The 19,759-nt window shown below is 37.9% G+C and overlaps 1 protein-coding gene across 1 annotated transcript in view; it reads right to left on the reverse strand.

The window, feature by feature from the left end:
• Cog5 (component of oligomeric golgi complex 5) overlaps positions 1 to 19,759 on the reverse strand; it is a 288,970-nt gene that overhangs the window by 127,151 nt on the left and 142,060 nt on the right. Inside the window, exon 8 of the mRNA XM_034514294.2 lies at positions 7,930 to 8,095. Within this exon, the coding sequence (XP_034370185.1) occupies positions 7,930 to 8,095 (166 nt within the window). The remainder of the gene's footprint in view (positions 1 to 7,929; positions 8,096 to 19,759) is intronic.

Raw genomic sequence — 19,759 nt, forward strand, 5'->3', positions numbered from 1 at the left:
TGAGGTGCTATTAACCAAAGCAGAGGCCTTCCAGTCCTCTCTGCACTTCTACCCTGAACCTCTTCCTCCTAGGAGCTAGGTTTCCATTTCCCTTCTTCCAGCTTGACCTTTATAACTCAGCCATTTTAGCTACACTGGTCCCTTGGCCTGTTGGCTCAGGCCATATCTAGGTTGGTTAGTGTCTTTTCTCTTGCTCTCCCTCCCTGTCTCCTCACTGTCTGGTGTAGTCTGCATACCACGTTCAGCCTGGACTCTTCCTTCTGCCTGTTCTCCCTTGTGTCTACAATAGGAATCTCTCCCACACTTCACAGGTACTCATGTCTTCCTCCTTTTATCTCATTGTCTTTTCATTCAGTCCTGAGGCTTTCTTGTTTAACAAAGCTCATTCCTAAAAGGCAATTGGCTTTAGCCTCCCTCTGTTCTCACACAAGTCATTCTCCATCTCTTTGCTATAAGTTTCTTCAAAACAAGTTGGAAAAAAAAATCAGGCCAAAATACTACTGGTAACAATGGATTTTACAACTGATCAAAAAATAAGTTATGAATAAATAAGGAGGAACACACATTTAAAAAGGATAAAGGGGCTGCCAAAATGACTCAGAAGTTAAAGGTGCTTGTGGACAAGCATGGTCTGCTTTCTTACACAAGCAAGGCCTATCTGCCAGGGGTAGCACCGTCCACAATGGGCTGACCTCTCCCACATCAATCACTAAGCAAAAATGTCCCATAGGCATGTCCACAGGGCAACCTGATAGAGGCAATCCCTCACCTGAGCCTGCCTTTCAAGTGACTCTATGTGTGTCAACAAAAACCCAAATAGCAACCTAACAGGCATTTTCTCAAAATATTTTCAAAACATTGTTTAATTTTTTAAAGGTTTTTATAGTGTATATGATGTGCATTAAAAAATATACACATGCCATGGTGTGCATGTGCAGAAGTCAGAAGAAAACTTTGTGGTCGGTTCTTCCTTCTACCTTCATGCAGGTTCCAGAGATTTTAATCAGATATTGTGAGAATAAATTGTAAAAATGAAATTTTAGGTCTAGACGTGAAAGTTTCTTAGGTTCAGAGTTTCAATTTACACTCAAGTGTTAGCTGCCCCTGGGGTGCATTCCAAGGGCTTGAATAAACATTCCAAAGGCACAAAAGACCCAAGATAGAGGCAATAAAACACCTGGGTAAAGGAAGTCACTTGAAAGGAATTCTCCCAGGAGCAAGATACAGATGTAAATTAGGATAATTGGGATGGGGGCTAGATGGAAACCAGGCTTGGGAACGGATGTTTGAAATATCCAATCATATGTAACCACGCCAAACTTTCCAGCTCTCCCCAACCCCTACCCATAAATATCCCAAGTTTCCTGGGCTGGGCGTAGGATCCTCTATCTCCTGCATGAGATATGTTCTGGCCTGAGGGCCCTCGCCATTAAACTACCTTTTGTTATTACATCAAGGCGGTCTTCCTGTGTCCTTGGGTGAGTGCAGGTCCAGAGTTGGGTGAGGGTCCCCTCTGGGGGGTCTTACAATATCAGGCTTGCAAGACAAGCACTTTAATCATTGAGACAACTCACTAGCCTGATTTTCCAATCTTTTGCAACTGTATTTAATCTGTTTTATAGATGAAAAGGCCAAATGTAAGGTCATATATATAGTAAGTACAGGTGCTAAAATAAAGTACTGGTTTGTGAAAGAGAGGAGAGGGGTGGCTTCAGGCCTAATGGCAAGTATGAGTCAATCGTGATTTTCATTGATTCGTTCTCTTGTTAAGAATTAAAATAACATAGGCTTAATGCTAAAAGTCTCTTGAAAACAAATCAACAATAAGAATCTTTATAAGCTGTCTATGACTTTTTGTTAGAGCTAAGATCTACAGGCAAGGATCTGTCAAGGAAGTAAACAGCATGATAAAGAAGAAAAGTAAAAAACAAACCAAAATAAAGTAATGTTTACATAAGAACTGACCCTCAGTTGTGTGAGAGACTGGGAGTAAAGTGAGAAGAAAGGGTGGGGAAAATACTAGATTTAAAAGAAAAGTAAAAAAGACCTCAACAGCTTTACTAGAACAACACAAATTTCTTGACTGGCCCAAAATTTGAGGAAAGATATGCTTCCAAGATAATCAGAAACAAAGGCACTCTTGAACTGAACAGAGATAATGGAGGAGGAGAGTAAACAGTGACAAATACAGCTGAGAAGGGAATTAATGAAGAAACAGCAGAAGAATCGCTCAGTTCTATAGTCCCAAAGGCTTGGTCCCCAGCGTAGCAGTGTCCTGAGGACATGACTGGATCATGCAGAATCTCATCACACCAATGGATCACTCCACTGGCTGAGTGAACTTTGATGAGGCTATTAGTGGTAGAAATTATAGGAGGTAAGTAAGGCCTGATGGGATGAAGCGAGTCTCTGGTTGTGGCTACAAAGGGTGTGTTTTGTTCTCAGCAACTTCCTCTTCCCCTTTCCACACTCCCAGGAAGTAAGCAAATCTGCCAGTCCTATGATGCCCACTATGATGCTCAACCTTACAGAGCCCAGTGAGCATGTCCTGACCTTCTGAAATTTGCCCAATATGAGCACTTCCTCCGTCCACTGCTTTGCTCAGTACTTTTGTTGCAGCAGTGGAGAGCAGTCTGCATGTTAGAGCCATTATAGAAAACATTCTCTCTCATAAACAGCGTGAAGGGGATGGTAAAAACTACTATAAAATTCAAAAGAACAAAGGGAGAAATACAGGAAAACATAAAAAACAGGCAAGAAGAAATCACATAAAATGAAGGAAAATACAGTATTAAAATAATTACAGAAAAATACTAAACATGGAAAACAAACATCTGATAGATAGACATTCCAGGTATGCATAAAGTTCTAAAAGGAGCAAGTAGACACAAAAATAATCAAAACTGAACTCAAACTCACAGAGAGTTACTGACACAGCATCCAAGTCCACTGGAACAAACTGTCTCCGTAGGTGGGACTCTCTTCCCCCAGGTCACACCTTTTCCCTGGGAAACTGCAGCAAAGAGAACAACATGCTTCCCCCTTCTTTCCCTACCACTCACTTGGCCTTCCTGTGTGAAGAGGAATGACTTAGGACAAAAAGTGAGTCTCTTGCTGTCAGCCATTGAATCTTTACCTACACAAAGACAGAATTTTGACTCGTACACTCTCAGTGTAAGTGAGGCAAGCCAGGCTAACATGAAGCATAAATGATTTTGACCTGATGTGACGATGTCATTTTTTTAGATCATGTTTATTTGCTAAATCTCTACCTCAATTATTTTTTTATTTCAGTAAGGAAGAAAAACATTACATGTTGAGGGGGGAAAAGATGTAAAATTCTAAGAAAAAAAAAGTATAAATGAAAACTTAAATCTTGCCTAAACCATTTAAACACAAGGATGAAAGATACTAATAACCATGAGGACTCCAAAAACATAGTGTCTCTGAAACAATTTAAAAAAAAATCAATTGTATTGTGAAAGCATAATTCCTTCCACAGAAGGAAGAGATGAAGGTGGCAATGGATAACTCATATTAAAAAGACCAGAGATGAGTCTCAATTCAAGATGGCAGTAGCTGTCATCAATCATAGGACTGTGGGGCACTCTGAGGAGCCTGAGAGACCCACAGTGGCTTAGAGGGGAGGAATGAGCCTTTAGAACATGAAATATCTCCAGAATACCTTTTTTAAAAAGACAGGCTTTCTGGAAAGATGCTTTTAAAAATTGGTTTCATTGCATTGGGAAAAAAAAGGCTGAACAGAAAAACATGGAGAGCAGTAGAACCAGATATAAAGTGGGGGCGACAGGTATAGGAGCACAGCCACAACAGACAAAAGAGCATGGCATAGCTGAATCCAGCAGGCCGGCTATTGTTGCCCATGCTGCTAATCTACTTGCCATACTCACCCAGCTGAGGAAAGATAATGCAGGGCTGCAGGGCTACCCTCGGGCTACAAACATGATGGTCATGCCCAGGGTAGCATTGTGGCAGCTGGCAGGGGCTAGGTGGTGACCAGCAGTCTGGAGCCTGAGCAGGTCCTGCACCTAGACATGGTGCCAAACTACAGAATCACCTGACCCTGAGCAATGAGATATCAGAGATGAATAAGAGCTCATTTTCTGAGGCCAGGTTGATGTTCATAGTCCATGCTACAGCCAGAAGCCATGTGGAAGAAAGTCCATAATCCCTGCTGCCACCAGCTGCTACATGCAAGGAAGCTTTGTTTGTTTGTAGTGGTATTCATGACAGAAGATTTATAACTGAGAATGAGACATTGAAAGCAATCTTTGGTCCCACCCAGAAAACACAAAAACAAACAAACAAACCACTCCAGACGGGAAACTATTGAAGAGAGTCCTTAAAAACTGTGACAAAGATGCTGAAGTGTGGTTCTTCACAGTTGATGTCTTGGAGAAGGGGTAAGGGATTAACTGGGTGATTGACCATTTTCAATGATTATTGTATTGTTAACAAAACTTGGACAAATGAAAATCAAGTCACTTTAAAATATAATGAAGAAAATATAAAAACTAGATTCAAGACTAGTAAAAATATTTCAACATATGAAAAAACTATAAAAGGGCTGACAAGATGCTCAGTGAGTTAATCAACTTATAGCCACTGAGCCTCCTGACTTGAATTTGATCCCCAGGTCTCACATGCTAGAAGGCCAGAGTCAAGCTACTCCTTTACATTGTCCTCTGGCATCCACATACTGTCCCATGTGTGTACCACATACATGTATATATGCATATACAAAATAAACAGATGTAAAAATATAAAATAAGCATATAGAATAATGATGAGAATACTAGCCACCAAGTTTAAGAAATACAACAGAAATTTAAATAAAATTCTGTTTAATTTTCCTAATCTTGTTTTCTTTATTCACTCTCCAGAGCTAAGGGCCTCATAAATTTAGATTGTCATCTCGTATTTTTAAGCTTTTAGTATTTATGTATATATCCAAAACAATACATAACATAGTCCATCACACTTTGGGGCTTTAGACATCATAGCGAACATACCTTCTATAGCTTCCCTGTATTCTGTTTAAGCATTATCTACACTGATATATGTTTTTAAAGCCTACCCAATTCTCCATTAGAACACAAGTTATTTTCACTACTATATACATAGTGCAATAACAATTCTTGGACCAGTAAGGTAGGCAGATGGGTAAAAGCATTTGCTACACAGCCTGATGACCTGATTTCAATCTCCAGAACAAATATAAAGGTGGAGGGAGAGAAGAACTCTATGAAGTCTCCACATTTCCAAATGAACAGACCCTCGTACATCAGGTACTTACACTACACAGTAATACTTTAGAACTTATGCAACACATGTCTCTAAGACATATCCTTACAGAGGAGTTCAGAGTATAAGGAACAAACAATTGTAACCTGTGAAATCAAACTGGTAAGGTTGAAGGACTAAACTATCTTCCTCAACCACAATATGAATACTCGGTTTTTACTCTCCTCTGAATGTTTTATCTCAAACTTTGGCTAACTAATTAGGAGAGAATAGTATCTTCCTTAATTTGCATGTTCCTTATCACTGGTTGTCTTTGTTAGCAACAAAACACCATGATCAAAAAGTAAGCTGGGGAGGGAAGGGTTTACTGTCTCACACTTCCATATTGCTCTATCACTGAGGAAGTCAGGACAGGAGCTCACACAGGGAAGAACCTAGAGGCAGGAGCTGATGCAGAGGCCATGGAGGGTGCTCCTTACTGGCTTGCTCCCCATGGTGTACTGTCTGCTTTTTTATAAAACCTAGGACTACCAGTCCAAGGATGGCACCACCCACAATGGCTGGGCCCTCTCCCACCAATCACTAATTAAGAAAATCCCTGAGAGCTGGATCTTACAGAGGCAATTTCTCAGTTTAACTTTCTCCTCTTAAACAACTCTAGTTCACGTGTGAAGTTGCCATACAACTAGCCGCACACTAGTCCATCCCCTAAAAAGATGTTGAAGAGTCTTTCATATGTTTATTGTACATGTGGTCCTGCGCCATCAGTGCTCATGATTACATAGCTACCTTACAAGCTTGTTTTCAAACTTGAGTTTTGTTTTTTTCCTGAGACATGATCTCACCATGTAGCCCAGGCAGGTCTCAAACACATTTTTCCTTCTTTCTTCCTGCTTCAGTCTCATTGGTGCCAGATCTGAAGTTATCCATCACTATCTTTATGCATTTTTGTCTCCTTTAAATATTCAAAGTAACATTTTTAAATACTGTTTTATTTCATTTTAAATTCTATAGATCTTAAATTTGATCTTAAAATCTGTAGAAAATCTAAAATCAATGTATAAAAATCTTTGCCCTAAACCACATACAAAAAAATTCATTGTAATACTGCACCACACTCCAATGCATCAGTAAGTATTTAAAATAACTCTATGGAACCTCAATATATCTGAAAAAATATGAATACAATTTAATATTAGAAATAAAGATAATACTCATTCTTTTAAAAGATGAGAAATTGGTGCTTAGGGTTCCTACATTCCTCATGGTATTCACTTCTCAACAGATGGTAATAGGCAGCTTTAAAACCCTTCATTCTCTATGAAAGAGGCCTACACTAAGATTGACTGCATGTGAATAATTGCTTTCATTTCCCTCTGTTCTTGACAACACAAAAGGGAAGGAGATTAAACTGCTGTTGGAAATTTAAACATGAGATCAAACTTTGTGAAAATAATTGCTAGCAAAATGTCAGAGGAAAATCTCCTTTGGCAATTTCTTTTCAACAAACTCCTTTGGTAATGGTATGAATAGGGACCTATTCAAAGACCAAAATGAACCTTTAAAATTTTTATTGAGACTTAAGAATCTTTTATTTCCTTTTATTAGTACTACTCATTCAGGAGCTATGAACTCAGTTTTGCTTAATGTTATGTATAAAAATGAAATTTGTTTGTATTATCTATGCATTAAAAGTGTCATTAATCTATACATTTTGTTTATTCTTCCGAACCACTCAGTGATTGTTAGAGTGCCTTTAATAAAAATATGGGAGGAAATGATACAGATCTGTACCAGACAATACAGATAATAATGTGGGAAATTTTTCTGTAGACTGACAAAATAAAATAAAGTAGTAGAGTCAAAGAAAGAGAAGATATATTTGATTTTTTAAGCGAAAGCTAACAGGACAATTGCGTGATGAAAAAGAAATTCAGAAAAGGGAAAACTGACAAGCTATCAGATCTGAGCAAAAGCCAGACTGGATGGGACCTAAGGACAAGTTGAGCACTCTTTTCTTCTAGACTAGGAAAAGAAGAACACATGGTAAGAAATGGAGGACAAAAGTGCAGGAAGGATAGGAAGGATGGAAGGACGTGCAGGAAGGAAGGCAGGATGGAAGAGAGGGAGGGAAGAGACACAGACACATACAGTACACACACATACAACAATGGCTACCCTGTGAATGGCAGGAACAGTCAGAGCACTGAGTCAGGGCTGTGACCCCTACAGTCTACCTTCCAACAGTAGTTTTCCCTGCTTTTATCATAGTTTCCATGCTCCCAAGGAACTGATCTATTTTGACAGCATAAGCCATTATTGCCTTTTAGTATGAAAATTACAAAGTCCTGAAAGCTAAAGCAGAAATAGCATTTCTTAAAAATGTTTCCTTCCCAATAAAAAGTACATGTCGGGAAAAAGACTTCAGGAAGAAAAATATGTTCTGTTCTTATTTGCATCTGTTTCTTCCCAACTAAATGGTGCCACAGCTTAGACATCGTTTCTAGAGGTTCTGATCAAGTTGTGAAATATAATTTTTCCCTCATTTTGGCTACAAAAAAGTGAGTCAATAGATTGCTTTGAAACATGAATGTTGCATACACTATTCAAAGGACTTCTTGGTTATAAATAAATAAATGAGCTAAATATAAATCATATCCATACCTCGCACAGCTGACTGGGAAGGCTGAGTCAAAACTTTGACGTCCAATGTGTTGTTGATACTGTCTTCCAAAGCAGCACAATAACCATCCACGATATTGGTAACAGTATCCTTCAAAGTCCCGAGATTATGGAAAACCTGAAGAGCTGTTCCAACCTGAGTTGGATTCTGAAATGCATAGGGAGTAAAAAACAGATATAAATACTGATCTTTAAAAAACACATACTTTGACACGTTAGCAATTACTGGTGTATTTCCATATTAACAAAGGCAAGGGAAAAGACAGTTTGGGAAAAGTTTTATTTATATGCATATACTGTTGTGCCATATCTTCTTGATAGAACATTTAATTTGAAATATTTTTTCTTGTTCAATGAAAAAATAAATCTCAAACCCATTTTCTGTTATGTTTTAAGGTCTACTGTGATTTTCTCTAATTCTACCCTCTCTGTGCTCTCCGTGTGTCTGTGTGTCTGTGTGTGTCTGTGTGTGCATGCATGTGTATGCAAATATAGGATATAGTATAACTTTAACTAGTAGGTTTCAGAAATAATTTTTTGTCTTATTTATTAATTTGGAATAACACCTAATGAAATAATTTAATTTTCAGATAGTGAGCCATGATGACTGATAAATTAAGTCATTTGAATGAAGAATTTGTTACTGTGTCCATATATATACATATACATAATCATATGTGCATAGATAAACACACATGTATACATATAGTATATGTGTAGGGAGAGAGACAAAGAGAGACTGAGAAACAGACAGACAGGGAAACAGAGAGACAGAGGAGGAGGAGTGTAAGTGTAGAGCAAGCAAGACAAGATATAGCAATGAGCTCTGAGTTTGATTAGACACCAGCCTTAGTGAATAAGGTGCAAGAGCAATGAAGATAACTTCCTGACATCAGCCCTTGGGCTTCCATATTATACATGTACTAGTGCACCACACACCGGTACATCTACAAACATGTGTGCACCCACACTCCAACACACATGAAGTCTAGATCTTAAATTCAAATACTGTCAGCACCTCTGAACTGTCTGTGCTTCTCTAAATTGTGTCACTCCAACTATTAACACACTGTAGTTTTTGATATGAGATTAATTCTACTTGTTTGTCACCTTGAAGTCAGTAGAATTACACAGTAGACATAATTTTGTATCGGGCTTCCTTTTTTCAGTGTCTTCTGTGTGGAATGCTTCTATGTTGTTTTACATAACAGAAGATGATTTGTGTTTATTGCTGTCTAGCATTGCAGTGTAGAAATTTTCTTCTATTTGCCCATTCTATTGCAGACATAAACATTAATTGTTCTCAATTGTAGGCATTATAATCAATACTGGAATAAACATTAACACTCAGCACTTCCTGAACAAATATGCATGGGTGCTTCTGTTGTGTGAAAGCAGAGTAGAATCATAAAGTACTCGCAAGCTTTGTTTTTACAGACATGGTAGACTTCCCAAAGGTGCTGCAAAACTGCAGATGTTCTATCAACTCACAACTATGACAACCATGCCTCTAATCTTGCTTCACTAAGCACTATGGTTTTATTTCACTTTTCAATGATGACAAGAGGCTGCCCTGTCATGAATGGTATGTATTTGGAACTTTTGGTGTGCATATAAAATATATATTCCTTGTTGCACATTGTCATAACTGGTTGTTTTATTGTCATGTATGTATCTGTACAAACTGCTTGTATATTTTAGGTGTAATCACCCTGATAATGTTTCTATTGTAAAATGTCCTCTGTTACTGAAATCTTTTAAAGATAATAAATTCTTAATATGGAATATTCTTTCATTAAAAAGAAATTCCTAATCTCTATGACTAGCACTTTGGGCATCCTGTTTTTAATGATATTTCTTACTAGTTAAGAGTTCCATACATCTACAGTCATCACAGCCACATCCTTCCCCTCCTCCCAATGCTCACTATCCGCACTCCCTCCCAGTCTCATGTCCTCTTTACTATTTTGTTACTAAGGAGCCTTAGTCCAAACAGCACTACCAATGTGCACATGGGCTGTGAGCATCCTGCAAGCAGCCGCATCATCCAGTGAGAGTTCTCCTCTCAGCCAACTGCTAAGAGCTGCTCTGATGGAAATGAGCAGAAGTGCTAAGAAAGTCTCAGGCACTGTAGAGTTACCTAGAAGCATAGGACAGTGGAGGCAGTTAGAGAAAAGAACCCTAACCCTAAGTTAATACTGAAAACATAATCTTAAAAACAGTTAAAATGGTAACTTTTATTTTATATATTTATTGTAATTTAAAATATAGTGTACTTGTTAGTTTGTGGTAGTTAAATTTTTACTGAAAAATCAAAAGGATGGTGTTGAGTATGTTTATAATAAAATTATAGTGAACCAGCAAAATTTTAAAAAGTGAATACAGTATATATTTGGTTGGTAAATAAAAAGTTTTCAGCATTTTAATTCAGCATATTAAGGAAGATATGTTTCATTTAAAATTATCTAATAACAGAGAATCTATTATTTATGATTAGATATAAAAATATCATAAAATTAATTTTTATACAATGTGAGACAGGACTCAATTTCAGGACTTTTCTACATGAACATTAATTGATGGAACAGTGTTTATTCATAAATGTGCATAGCCAATGAAAACTCTATCCTACCTCCTCCCTTTCAAAAGTCAGCTATGCAGTAGGCCAAGTATCCATATGTGGGATCCTCAATTCTATACTACATGAAAAATTAGTCATCGAAATTATTGGTATAGCTTTAAAGGTTTTTACTGTCCAGTTCTTTACTTCAATTTGGTGTGTGTTATTCTTGGTTCACAATTCTTACATATGCATTTCAGAATTTACCTGACAATTTTTGTTTTAAAAAAACCATGGAATTATGTCAGTAAAATTAAAATTGACATCTGTATCATGATGAGATCTCCAACTCATGAACATAGTACTTCTATTTATTTATTCATGTCTTCATTAATTTCTTTCAATAATGTTAGCATTCTGTCTAAACTCCATCCCCACAGTTACCTGGCAATAGCCAGGTAGGCTGGCCCACTATAAAAGGGGCTGTTCCCCCCCCCATCTCTTGCTCTCTTGATCCCTTTGTCCCCTCTCCCTTCCCTCCCCCCTCTCTCCATTCTATACTATACCTTCAAGTGGCTTGTCCCTGGGTTGGGGGGAAAGAGATGCCTCCTCATGGGCCGGCTGAGACATTCCCTTCCCCCATACCTCTCCACACATCCACAGAACATACTCTCTTTATCTCTTTATAAACACATCAAATAAGAGAGTACATATATTTTCTCACTTATGAAACTATGAATTAAATAGAATTAACATAGTAACTTTAAATTTCTGGTATGCTGTTAACATGTTAAAATTAATTTTTATATATTAAAATTGTAATCTAACAAGTTTTCTGTAATAAAATTTAACAGCTTATCCATCAGCTATTTTAGGTTTTTTATATGCACACTCATGGTATCTCTGAATAATTTTATTCCTTCTTAATTTTCCTTTGTTTACTAGTTTTTCTTCACAGAGCCCTTCAGCTGATGGTGAGTAAAAATACACTAGAGCAGAATCTTTGTGTCGTTTCTAACCATTGATCAAATGAAGTTTTATTTTGAGTCCACTGGAAGTGTTTTTAATCATAGACTAATTTTACTTCTGAGCACACTGAGATGGTAGTCTTCCCTTTATTTAAGAAATCACATTGTACTTAAAAAGGAAAGCCATCTTAGTCAATGTGGATTGTCGGTTCCTATCTCCCTGCTCACACTTGCTAGTACCATGCTCAGGATTTTACAGTAGTGGTAAAGAGATCAGTTTTCTTCCTTATCATGCCCTTACTTGGATATCAGCACTATCATGTCTTCATAAGAGAAGTGGACATATTCCCCCCTTTCCTCAGTTCTTGGATAGGGTTTATATAATGTTGGCTTATTTGTTCCTTGGATTTTGGAAGAGTCTTACCCTTTCTCAGCAGGAAGGTTTACAAGCTTCTCAGTAGTTTTCTCAGCAGGAAGGTTTACAAGCTTGGTAACAGAAGTACAGCTATTTAGACCCAATCATCTTTCTAGACTTATTTTGCATGCTGTTTTCCTAGAATTTTAACAACTTTTATCTAAATTTTTAAATCTACTGATAAAAAGTTAAACCTAATGTTTCTCACCATCTTTTTATATTTATGGGATCTGCTATCAGGCCATTGGATCTTGCATCTTTTCTCTGTTCCTCAACAGTTCTTGGGATGTTTATCAATATAATTTATTGGTCTTACCAAATAACTACTTGTACATTTTGTTGACTCTATTATTAGCTTTCCTTAATCCTATTCCTGAGTAAAGCAGATAGCATAAGTCAAACTCTGATATTAAATATCTAAAACCAAAGGCAAATTACATGACCTCTGTAAGACAGTTTCCTTGTCTACATAGTACAGAAGAAACACCAGCCCAATAGGTAAATGAAAGGAGTTAGGGCAAAGGTGGAAGCAGTGGCAGAGTGGCCTTGTGTGTCAGTATTGTCTTGAACTCAGTCAATCCTGCCTTTGCCTCCTGAGTAGCTGAAATTATGTGTACATGCCAGAGGAGCAGCTGCAATAACTTGATGCAGTGGCAACATGCTATGGTGCAAAGAGTGTGGGCTTGAAAGTAGATGATGGTCTTGAGATGGAACTACTTGTAGCTCTGTAGTAGATAAGCTGTGTGGCCTTGGGCAAACTACTCCATCACTCATCAAATGTCACGGTATTCCTATAACTCACACGTGAGAGTGCTAAGGGAAGGTTCTGTCTGTTTTGATCACAGATATACTCCCAGCAACTAACCAGTGTGCTAACAGATAGATGTTGGGAATTACCATCTGAATATGTGAGAGAACAAGTACATTTCTACAACTGGCTCTGTTATTACACCCTCGGATGCTTGCTAAAGTCTGAGGTACCACACATTTCTTGAATTAACAGAGTATAGGACAAATATAAAGTATTGGCTCTCTGATCATTTATTAATATCCCCAATGCTGTCTGAATTACAAGAAGAGCCTTTATTTCTATTACTAAGGAATTTCTCCCTCCCCATTGGAATTTTGAGACAGGATCTCACTCTGCACTTCAGGAAGGCCCTGAGCTCACAGAAATCCTTCTGCCTCAGCCTCCTGAGTGCTAGGTTTACAAGCATAGGATATAATACCTCTGAGGAATTTTTTTTATTATCCCATCTTTAATTATTGAAATGAGTAAGAAAACAATCAGAACTATCTGAGGAACCCTGAAAAGGCCAGCTTGTTTCTTGAGTATTACTTCCACAAACTTAATGATGAAGATAGATGATAGAAAAGATCCCCAAACTTAGCTAAAGATCATTTTGAGCAAAATGCAGTCCATAGGACCTAAGTCCAAAGTTCTTTCATTCAGCCTGGACCAGATGAGACCTCTTTATTTACACTATGTCATTATTCAGATGACACTACTACAGGCCATCTAGCAGCTGAAAACTTGATGGTGAATAAGCAGTGTGGTGTTAAGTTTAAGAATGGCCAGAATAATGTCTGTTACAGGGGTCTATCAACCAGCTTTTGTCTTGCTGCCCTGAGTATTAGAAAACCTTGATTCTCTGAAAAATGCTTGAAAATGCTGAAAGAAGTGAGGCTTTAAGCAGACACAAGAGGGTAGTGGGCTTGATTATTGTTGGTATAACTGCTTTAATTTCATTAATTGCTAGCACCAGTGCTTCTGCAATAGCATTGACACAAGTAGTTGAGACAGCTATTTTTGTTAAACATCTAGCAAAAAAAAAATGTTACTAATGTATTGAGTATACAAAAGGATTTATATAGGTGTCTGGAACAATGGATTGATGCTCTATAACCTATTTAAATTATCTGAAAAAGGTTCAGGGTTCAAGAGTTAGGAGCCATCTCAAGTGTCATGACAAATATCATTAAAATAGTGTTACTTCTAAAATTTACAAAGATTGTCATTATAATTAGAAAAAATTTTAAAGACACCTGTAGGGTATTTGGCATAATCCTAACACCTCTCTGGGTGTTATAACTTTGCATGGTGAGATTATGAATTTAAAGAATGCTGCTCTGTTGAGTTTTGATGCTGCAGATAATGCTGATAAAATTATCCATGGCCTGAGGTCAGTATTTCCATTTTGGTCAAACCTCAGGAATGGCATATATTGCTTGATCATGCTAGCCCTTCTTGTCCTGGGAATACTTTTATTCCTGCCCATTGTGTTAAAGCATGTCTCTAACTACATCAACAGGCTGGCAGCCAAACTACATGACTTGAAACTGAAAAGGGACTCGCAGACAGAGTTATTAATTTAACAGGCTGGCAAGCCAAAGACAGGTAAGATTCTACACTGAGCCTTACCAACCTAAGACAGAAGTGCACTGCTTATGATAATGCATATTCCACAATGAATAAGGAAGGCATTCATGTCAGAACTACCTAAGATAGGCTCCGACTGGTTTATGCAATAAAAAGAGAAAGATGTGGAGAGCAGGCAGGAATCTGACAATAGGCTGGAACAAAGAAGTAATTTTAGGCAAAAATCTAAATCCTATACTAGAACAAAGAAGAAATTTCAGGCAGGAATCTAAATCTTAGGCTAGAACAAATAAGTAACTATAGGAAGAAATCTACATCTTAAGCTGGAACAAAGAAGTAGGCTTTAGGCATGAAAATGGCTTTGGGCTAGGACAGGGAAGTAGGCTCAGATATTTTGGTCATCCTGATAAGCCCTTAGAAAGGATGATCACAGGAGTGATCAGAGGACTCTGTTTATCATCCTGCATGTTCTTTGATTATCTGGGTTTATTGTCCTCCTTGTTCCTGGACTATTTGCATCTATTGTATTGCTATTCCTCAATCTAGAACTGACATTAATACTGGCATGTAATTTAAACAGTATAAAGGCAAAAAAGGAGGAGGAGGGATAGGACAGGGGATTAATGGGCAGAGGAGACAGGGGATGGCATCTGAAATGTAAATAAATAAAATATTGAATAAAAAATGGCTGAAATAGGTTCATATATTTAAACGGTTATGACATCCCATTAGGAGGTGTGGCCTTGTTGCAGTAGATGTGGCATTTTGGGGTAGGTAAGGCATTCCTGGTGTGGGTGTGGCCTTGTTGGAGTAGGTGTGGCCTCACTGAAGGAAGTATGTCATTGGGGGTGGGCTATGGGGTGTCAAATGCTCAAGGCAAGCCCAGTGTCTCTCTCTTCCTGCTACCTGCAGATCCAGATATAAATTCCTCAAACTTCTTCTACAGTACCAGGTCTGCCTGTTGACTGTAATGAACTAAACCTCTGAAACTGTAAGCCAGCCCCAATTAAATGAGTTGCATAGTTCATGGTGTCTCTTCGCAAAGACAGAACACTGACTAAGAGAGGCAACAAATAGATTTTATGGCCTGGGCTGAAATGACAACATAAAAGGTACCCGAAATGCCAAGGGTCTTATCACAAATAGCCTTAACTTGCATTCAGTGATTTTTAAAAGTTTTTGATTAGTAAAAAAAAATCATTTTTATTCTAAATACTATATAATCCATGTTGTTTGAAGGGATTTAAAGAACCAATTGGCTTTAACAAATAACCATTAAAAAGAAGGAGAAACGAAAAAATAGATTGAACTATAGCAATGCAATAAGAATTTCTGTGACATAGAAAGTGGTCTCTGTAGATCAACATATAAAAGCTTTTTCCCCAGAAATGACAGGCATACTCTTGTGTCCTTATGTCACTGAAGGCATGCCTTCAAGGAGGTTATGGGGCTGTAGCCACTCTCTCTGCCTATGACAATCTTCTCTCCCTTCCTTCCACTCCACCCCAGTGGGGCCATCTTTGTTGAAATTAATGAATGTATCTGAAATGTATAATCATAGCAAAACAATCTAGGTGGAAAATGAGACTGAAGAATAAAAACTATGCATTGTGAACCAGAAGCCACACAGGAAATGAATATGAGAAACACTGGGAACAAACAAAACAAAATATGATAGTGGACAACTCTAGTCATAGCTGGGATTACAACACTGGAATATTCAGAAATGGAAATCTTTTTCTAGCTTTGATTCAGGTGAAGATCAATCATATCCTGCAGATACTAAACAACTGCATCCTTATCTCATTGTTCTGTCTTATCATAGACAAATACCACACACTTTGACCTCTAGCTCTGGTTAAGCCCTTCTTAGCATATTTCAGGCTCCTGTCTCATTTATCTATAAAATGAGAGAATAGAAAAAGATGGACTCCAAGGCCTTCTTAAAGGTAAAGATTTTATTAACTTTACAAAAGTAAATCTAGAATGTCCTGGTGCTGTTCAAGAAAAGTGATAAAAAATAATGCTGCACTCTCTGACCTTTAAGTATTTATGGTATAGCTGGAAATAAGGAAAATATGTCACTAATTAAGATGTGCAAAAAAATAGAGAATGAAATGAATCAATTAAAGATAGAGAAAAGAGGGATGAAGGAATAAGGAAACATTCCTGAAAGGAAGACGTCTTAGCTCAAAGCTGAAATGAAGTAGTTCTGGGAAGATATAAGAAGCTAAAGTAAGGGAGATGGAACAAGAGGGAAAGTAAAAGAAAACCTGTACAAAGCCCTTGGCTGACAGTATGTTAGAACCAAAATCCATTAACCCAAGCCTGCTGAAGTGAGATCTACATAAATAACCTCCTTCAAATCCATGGGTTTATACATGGGCCTTTCAAGTTCTGCTATGTCTCTAGGAGTTACTCAAGGGATCTGTTGCATAAAAATGGGTTTGTATAATGCTTGTGAGAAGTTAGTATGGTTTTATTAGTTGTCTTTTTCTTAATTCTCGTTTTATGTTTATTCTGCTTAAAGTTCATTGAGTTGAACTCAAATGACACATGCACTTTTCTGTTGACTACAATTTTAAGAAATAATAGGAAGTCTCTCTCTCCCTCACACACACACACATATACCACCTTTACTTAAATGCCTAATATACAATTCAATGATGCTTTATAGTTTAGCTTAGGGCAAAGATATAAGATCAAAACACATATTATTAAATAAACATGAATCTGATATGACCTTTTCCTGAATTAATGTAAGCAATTATTTATGTTTGTTGTATTACTAAAATTATTTATCAGTGCTTTAGAAATAACTGAATGGCTCCCAGCCAGTACAGTACATTATAGTACAGTAGGACACACCAATAGAACCAACTACTTTGGAGGTGCAGAAGGATGACAAGAGCTCAGGGGTGCAAAGGTAGCCTGGGCCTTAGAAAAGAACTCATCTGAAAACTTTATTTACTTATCTTGAGACAGGCTCTCTCTATATATAGTTCTGACTACCCTGAAATTAACTATATAGGACAGGCTGACCTCAAATTCACAAAGATTTGCCTTCCTCTGCCTCCCTAGTGCTGACATTAAAGTTATGAGCCATCACACCCAGTTCTTGAAATCTTTAAGACATTTTAAAAGTTGGCTTTTAAAACATTGTCTAAAAGAAATTATAAAATTGTTTCTCCATTCCAATATTCAAATATTAAAACTGTGGACCACAATTTAGTGGTGTGACACTGTAGATAGATAAATAGATAGATAGATAGATAGATAGATAGATAGATAGATAGACAGATAGACAGATAGATAGACAGATAGATAGACAGACAGACAGACAGACAGACAGACAGAGAGGAAGGGAAGAATGGAGAAAGAGAGGTCTTTTATTTAAATGTCTAACAAATAATTCATATGCACATACTTTATACACGGGGGGGGGTATTGGAGGGAGAGGGAGAAGGAGAGGGAGAAGAAGAGGGAGAAGGAGAGGGAGAGAGAGAGAGAAGAGAGGCAGCTGTTATGTAGCTTCCCAGTAGGGGAATGGTACTAGAAAGTTCAAAGCAAGATTAAAGCACTGAAGCTGTTGACACCACCCCTCAAACTTCAGGCAAAGTTGAAAACCAATGATGAAAAGATATAAGATGTAACCAACCTTGTCTATGTACTGACACTGAAAGGACTGTGTATCTGACTCTTGGAGGTCGCTGGAGAGTGGTGTGTTTTTCCAGGGCATGGAGCTCTGGATCCTTCCTCTAAATGCCCTATGTGTATCTTTATCTGTATCTTTTGTATATAAAAAAAAATCCTTTCTAATAACAAAGTAGCATGTCTTCTTGAATTCTATAAGGCACTTGTACAAATTAATCAACCCCCAGAAAGAGAACATGGGAAGCTGGATACAAGTAAGTCAATCAGAAGTACAAGAGAGATACCCTAGGGTAAGGACTGGAGTAGGTGGAGAGCAAACAGTCCTGTGAAGTGTAGGACTTGGAAGCTCTCCAGTAGATACTGATGGAACTAAATGGACTAGGGGCCTCCCAGTTGAGGTCTGCTGTGTGACTGACTGCTTTCTTATTATACTTGGGCAAAATCTCAAGTCCTCTGAGTGGTGTGAAAACACAGTAGGAGAATCGGGATTTGAGTCTGAGTTTGTTTTTTCCCATGCTATCTCTATGACTGGTCCTTATAGACAGTGGGCTCTGGAGGGAAGGGTGATGTAACACTAGGCTTGTCCATCAAGAGACTGGTTCACTCACTAGAAAAAACATGAAAGTTTACATGGTTCCCTCTCCTTATGCCATGTGAGGACATAGGAAGAAAGTTGTTACTTTCAAGCCATAAAGAGCACCTTCAACAAAAAAGCAACTGCAGGACCATAATGTTACACTTGATAACTTGGAGAATTATGAGGAAAACAACTTACACTATTTGAGCCATTCGGTACATTATGTATTAACCACTGGGTAAAATATTAGCAGATACACAAAGGTGAATAGAGTTCCCACAAACTTTATATCCAATGAAAACCTCAAACTGTTACTTATCTACAAACAGAATCTTTACAGGCAGAAACTGTTATTTACAATGAGGTTATACTGGGTCATGATGCTTCCTAAAGCAAAGAACCAATTGCATCATGAAAGAACACACACAGACACACATGGACACACACGGACACACACGGACACACACACACACACACACACGCCACGTGAGGGCTAAAGAGATAGATAGCTCAGTGAGTAAATAGTACAGCCATGATGATCTACCTGAGGTTGGATGGCCTAAACCCACAAAAAAACCAGAATGTAATAGCACATACAACTTGAAATCCTAGTGTGTACCCCTGGCACATGGAAGATAGAAACAAAGAATCTTTTTTAGTGTATGGGTCAGCTAGCTTAACATACGTAATATAGCCATGAACAAGAAAGATCCTATTCCCCCATGGGAAATAGGTGGAAAGCGACGACCAATATCTAGCTGTCCTCTAATCTATACACATACACACACACACACACACACACACACACACACACACACTAGCTGTCCTCTAATCTATACACACACACACACACAGAGAGAGAGAGAGAGAGAGAGAGAGAGAGAGAGAGAGAGAGAGAGAGAGAGACAGACAGACAGACAGACAGAGGGAGACAGAGGGAGACAGAGACAGAGATATGCACTTACAACAACACCTCCCAACCATGTACAAATAAAAAAATGAATTAAAAAATTTAAAAACCATATGAGAACAAAGTCAGAGACTGGATTAATATTATAAGACTAGAGACATGGCTCAGTGTTTAAAAATGCTTGCTACTCTTTCAAAGGTCTGGAGTCTGGTTCCCAGCACCCAAGTTAAATGGCTCACAACTACCTGTAAGTCCAGTTCCAGAGCCTCCATCACCTGCTTCTAGACTCTTCAAGGGTATGCATGCCACCACCACCATGACCACCTACCCATATAGACAAAAAATAAA

The sequence above is a fragment of the Arvicanthis niloticus genome, chromosome 11, assembly GCF_011762505.2.
Source record: "Arvicanthis niloticus isolate mArvNil1 chromosome 11, mArvNil1.pat.X, whole genome shotgun sequence".
Taxonomy (NCBI): Eukaryota; Metazoa; Chordata; class Mammalia; order Rodentia; family Muridae; genus Arvicanthis; species Arvicanthis niloticus.